Source organism: Micropterus dolomieu, linkage group LG13 (assembly GCF_021292245.1).
Source record: "Micropterus dolomieu isolate WLL.071019.BEF.003 ecotype Adirondacks linkage group LG13, ASM2129224v1, whole genome shotgun sequence".
NCBI classification, from domain to species: Eukaryota; Metazoa; Chordata; class Actinopteri; order Centrarchiformes; family Centrarchidae; genus Micropterus; species Micropterus dolomieu.
In genome coordinates, this window is record NC_060162.1 from 25,200,309 (window position 1) to 25,206,330 (window position 6,022).

The 6,022-nt window shown below is 36.0% G+C and overlaps 1 protein-coding gene across 1 annotated transcript in view; it reads left to right on the top strand.

Annotated features, from left to right (window-relative positions):
- Positions 1–239: 239 nt before the first annotated feature.
- The window catches only part of parm1 (prostate androgen-regulated mucin-like protein 1), a 25,536-nt gene continuing 19,753 nt past the window's right edge, over positions 240–6,022 (top strand). Inside the window, exon 1 of the mRNA XM_046067423.1 lies at positions 240–323. Coding sequence (XP_045923379.1) covers positions 293–323 — 31 coding nt within the window. The 5' untranslated portion in view covers positions 240–292. The remainder of the gene's footprint in view (positions 324–6,022) is intronic.

The following is a 6,022-nucleotide window of genomic DNA, read 5'->3' on the forward strand; positions in this document are numbered from 1 at the left end:
GCCAGATTAAACCACCTTCAAGTTACCTTTGCAAGAGAACTCTAAAAACATAAAACTTTTTAAACTTGCACTTTTTACTTAAACTTTCTGATCCTTGGCAAAAGAAACCATCTGTAATTCCAAAATATGACATGGTCAATTCTCCATAATTTGGCCTCACCCCCAGGCTCTTATAATCAGTCAGCTACAGTCACAATCAGCTAGACACTTCTATCCACAGGAAGCAGAAAGCACAGAGCTGCATGCAGCATAACAAGTCTACAATTTGGGGGAAATATACTGGCACACAGTGATGAGGGTCAGCACACAAATTTTGTTTGCATGTAAGTAAACTTTGCCATGCACCACACTTGGATTCGCTACTTTAGATGTTTTTTAAGATGGTACTATACCCTAAAATCTCTTTTTTATTCTTTAAAAAAGAATTTTTTATTTTATTAGTTGAAGATTTTTATAGTTTCAGGAAAAAACGCTAATATATTTATGTATAGGACAATGCCACTTAACTTAAGAAAAAAAGTTTTTTGAGAGAAAAGTAAAACTGGTGGACAACCAATGAGAATGTAATGATAACAAACTGTGAGCCACAAAATCTGATTTTTGGTAAAATTATTTTTATTAATTTACAATATCATCTGTCACTTAAATCCAGAATAGTCCCTCTGACAATACAGCAGATCACATTTCAGTATCACCATATTACTTTACAGAAGAAAATGGAATTTACATAATGTAAATGTGAGACATAGTTTACCATTCAATATTTGATTTAATTCTAAGCCTTATAACCCCATTTGTTAAATTAAAATAGATTAAAATGAGATAATAAAAACAACAATGGATGGACAGATTAAGTGATTCCAGTGGTTTACAATGCAGACTGATTTGTTTCAGGATTATCTTTGGGATGTTATTATTAGTTTTAAAAAAAACCCACCATATTACATTACCAGGTTATTCTTTCAGTTAAAAAAATAAACATGAAGTCTCTCACTGATGATAGACTTTTGACTTATGCACTAAAAAAGATAAAACTCAAAAGCTGGAGGGAAAAGCTTTATTTCAGTGGAATTTTATAAACCATAACAGGCAGTAAATCTACAGTTTCTGTTTAATTTCAGTTTGTGGAAACAGAAACTCATCACAGTCACATACTGTGTAACCAAAACAGTAACAAAATAAGGCTTAAGGTAAGTGAGTCCATCAGAGGAAGTTTAACCATGGGATTTAATTGAATTAATTCACTACTTTCAGTATTTAAATAATAAAAAAAAGAATTTAGCAACTCACAACTTGTCAATGTACATAAGTTATTAATTAATTGATGACTTAAGTAATCAGTTCCACATATCGAGTGATATTGTGGACAAATGTGTGATTTAGGTAATTGCCTCCAAACTTCCAATCGTTATGTGACTATAACTGTACAGTGGTTCCTAAAAGGGTTCAGGCATCTCGGTGGGTCTCTAAAAGGCAGAATAAAGCACATATCTTAAGGAAAACAAATGTATCCTATGTCCCATTTGAAAATATTCTCAGGGATTAAAATATTATTATAATAACCTCAATAACCTTAAAAAAACAGATATGATAAGCGATAATAAATACTGAGAAGAGCATATAAAATGTGATACATATAAAGTTTATAAAAGTGAAATATTAACTTTGAACTATAACAATACATTAATGTTCAACTTGTTTTGAATAAACTCAAACATTTCATGTCATTTTCAGACGCAACTTTTAATATTCTTCAATAGTATATTTTAAGCATATGTGGTGTTACAAGGTCGTGTGGTGTGGGGACAGAGAGGACCCAAATGCAACGTTTGGAGGGAAGGAGGGTTATTGAGGGAGAAAGGGGTAGAGGGACTGGAGTGGAGGAAGAGGTGGATGTCGGGGAAGCACAGGCACAATGAACCAAGGAGACAGGGGGCCAGAGAGCCGGGGAACACTGGGGCTGAGGAAGCGAGGAGCGGTGGGAGAACAGGGAGGACGCCGTGAGGGAAGTCTGAGGAGGAGAGGGCCGGTGGATGAGCCCAGCTGACTGAAAGGAGGACGAGGGTGAGTGTATCTGGGAGGGAAACAGACAGAGAGACGGGGTTAGGGATGGCGGCGACAAGGCACAGGGAAAATGTGGAAAAACAAGAAACATGAAAGCCTGAACACGGAGGTGGCACCGGGTATGGAGCAACGACGATCAAGCGAGGATGGTGTGGAGAACCGGGGTTGAAATACAGGCAGGCATGAGGTGATTACTGGCAGATGTGGCAGGCTGACGAGGTGGCTGATGAGATGCAGGTAGTTGGCTGGACTCAGGAGCAGAGGGAGAGAGAGAGCACACAGGGGAGAAAACACAGGGAGGCAGGCAGGGAACAGAAAACCAAGGAAAAAGCAGAATAACTGATAAAAAGGAGAAAAAACCAGGACACTCACCGTCAGCCGTGCTGCCACCACAACATGTGGCTTGCCAGCAGAAAATACATGATGTACTTTATTGCTACATATTTTCTATTTGATATTAAAATTACACTTTTCACATTAACAATTAATTAATTAAAATATTACTTTATTACATTTAACTTTTGTTGCCACAAATTATTGTCTTTCATGTACTTTTTTAACAATGTTTTTGTACCTTTTTACACATTTCTGACATACTTCAGTATCTGATGTAGTGTAAAAAGGTGTCCGTTGAAGTAATGTAAAAAAAAAAATGCTTTTATATGCTAAATTTGTTCTTATTTTAAATTGAGTAAGTTCAGCCATTTGTAGATGACAATTTTATTACAGCTGAGATATGTTCTAAACATCGGAGTTGCACTTCACTGAAATATTTTAATTTGGTGTAATGCGTTTTTAATTACTAATGGCGGGACGTATCCATGTCATCATTTTCAATCGATAGAGGCTGCAGCAGTGGTTGCTATATTTATGATTTATTGTCTTTCTTGTCCTCAATGTGGAAATTTGTCTATGGCTTCACAGGCAGATTAAAAACCACATCATTAAAAAAAATAAATCACACTACAAAAACATATTAAATAACACAAAATACAAAGTACTGACCATAACAGATAGGATTCCAGTGTGGAGACATGAGGAATTTAGTAAGATTAGTGAATTTGGATTGAAAGACTTTTGTAAATGGTCTTCGTTGCTACAGCTGCTCTATAGCGCCTTCCATTGGGCAATTTGGTAAATTCATTAAACAAGGGGTGTACAAAATAAGATGCAATTTGTCTATCTTTTAGTTCCACCTGCATTTTATATATACATCCCAGTTGTTTCTGCTCTTTACCAATAATGTTAACAGCCAAATTTGTAATCTGTTTTCGTCCTTAACCCCCAAATGTCCATACCATGTACATACATTAAAAGTTAGAATTCTTTTGATGAGACTTCGATAAACACTCTCTAGGATATTCTTGCTTATGTCGTATGAGTCAAATTTCCGGAGCAGATACAAACGCTGCATTGTTTTTTTAAATGTACTCTGTGTTGGCTGTAAAAACTTAATTTACAATCAAAAATGGTTCCTAAGAATTTAACCTCCTCAACTATCTCAACAGGCTTATCATTAATCAAATATGGACAAGCACTGTTGTGTCTCATGATGACTAGCTCTTTAGTCTTCTTTTCATTAACAGAGAGAGCACTGAGCTCACACCACTTAGTGAGCTTTTAATTTCATATTTTTCTTATTGGAAACGTGTATGCAAAGCCTGATATATCTTTTTCCTCTGTGCCATAGAGCTCCATTATTACTATTAAAAAGACATCAATGAGTCACAGTGTTTCACTGGGTGATCTTCCTTACGATGAACACATAAACTCATACATAGAGCACCTTGCTGCTGGAAATACTCACCAAAAGTTGATTAATCCCCTCCTGACAGTACACTCCATCAAATGTACTATTTCCCCAGTTTGTTTGAAGAAAACAGTGGTGGACAGTAATTTGAGGTACTTGTACTTTACTTGAGTATTTTCTTTTCACTTTATACTTGTACTCCACTACATTTCAGAGGGTTTAGTTACTAGTTACTTTACAAATTAAGATTTTAACACAAAAAATATATGAGGACTTGATAAAATATGTTTTGTTACAAACTAACCAACATTTTAAACAAGTACAGCTGACACAATTATTAGATTGACATTGAAATTAACTGGCAACAAGTTTGTTTAAGACACTTGTCATGTAAAAACATTTCATGGTTCCACCTTCACAAATGTGAAGATTTGCTGCTTTTTCTTTTAATTAAAAAAGATTAATTTATAATAATTTCGAGCTTTTGGACTGTTTGTTAGACAAAGATTAAGATTTGGTACATTTGCCCACTGACAAAGAAACTATCAGTCTTTTGTACTGTGACTCAAGTAGAAGTATTTAAATTGAAGACTTCTACTTTTAGTGGAGTCATATTTATGTAAAACAATGTACAATAAGGAAACATGCAATGCAAATGCATTATCCAAAACAGTAACTTAAGCTTAAGCAACAAGCTGCTGATTACTGCATTATATTCTGTAATATTTTTCTACTTTGAATTACCACCTGCCACCTTAATTGTGTTTCCCTTTACATAAATAAAGACATTTCCACCATAAACTGTTTTCTGGCAGCTGTTATTTTCCACTTCAAGCACTGGTAATGTATAAACCACTTTCTTAGCAAACTTTGGGACAGTGAGGATGTGCGGCCCTTCACGGTAATTCTGGCCCATGCGATTGCACATAAACTAGAGAAAAAAGAAACTGCGACACGGATGTCAATTTGTGTGTAGGGCACAGCATGGCTGTTATCTTGTGTTAGTTGTATCTATGTGCTACAGTTGGCGTACCCTGCAATATGTTTAGCACTGCCATTGGGGGTTTCCTACATTTACAAATGATCTGAAGTTACAGTTGGGGAAAAAATGATTTGATCCCCTGCTGATTTTGTACATTTGCCCACTGACAAAGAAATTATCAGTCTATAATTTTCGTGGTAGGTTTATTTGAACAGTGAGAGACAGAATAACAACAAAAAAATCCAGATAAATGGCTGTCAAAAATTTTATAAATTGATTTCCATTTTAGTGAGTGAAATAAGTATTTGACCCCCTCTCAATCAGAAAGATCTCTGGCTCCCAGGTATCTTTTATGCAGGTAACGAGCTGAGATTAGGAGTACACTCTTAAAGGGAGTGCTCCTGATCACGTTTGTTACCTCTATAAAATACACCTGTCCACAGAAGCAAGCGATCAATCAGATTGAAAATGGGTCGTGGATGGGTAATCCAGCAGGACAGTGACCCAAAACACACACACGCCAAGGCAACAAAGGAATGGCTCAAGAAGAAGCACATTAAGGTCTTGAACTGACCAAGCCAGTCTCCAGACCTTAATCCCATAGAAAATCTGTGGAGGGAGCTGAAGGATCGAGTTGCCAGATGTCGTCCTTGAAACCTTAATGACTTAAGAGAAGATCTGCAAAGAGGAGTGGGACAGCATCCCTCCTGAGATGTGTGCAAAACCTGGTGGCCAACTACAAGAAACATCTGACCTCTGTGATTGCCAACAATGATTTTTTTTGTTGTTAGCAATTACACAGAACATTGTGTACAACTGCCACTACACGCAAGACATTACTAATCTTAATAAGCTTTTAATCTTACATAAAATTTTAAAATCGGATCTTGTCTCTCACTGTTCAAATAAACCTACCAGTAAAATTATAGACTGATAATTTCTTTGTCAGTGGGCAAACGTGCAAAATCAGCAGGGGATCAAATACTTTTTCCCCCCACTGTAGATATGTATGTTAGTAATATATTATTATATTATTAATATTGCTTTACATTCATGTTATTCTTATGTATATTGTTTTTTCTCCTTTGACCACACACACACACTTACTTAACCAAATAAGTGTTGTATGGAATATGTATGTCTTCTGCACGGTCCGCAATAAATTACTTGAACTGTGGATCCTCTCTCCTGTACCAGATTCTTTGACTGCAATCATCGTATCTGCC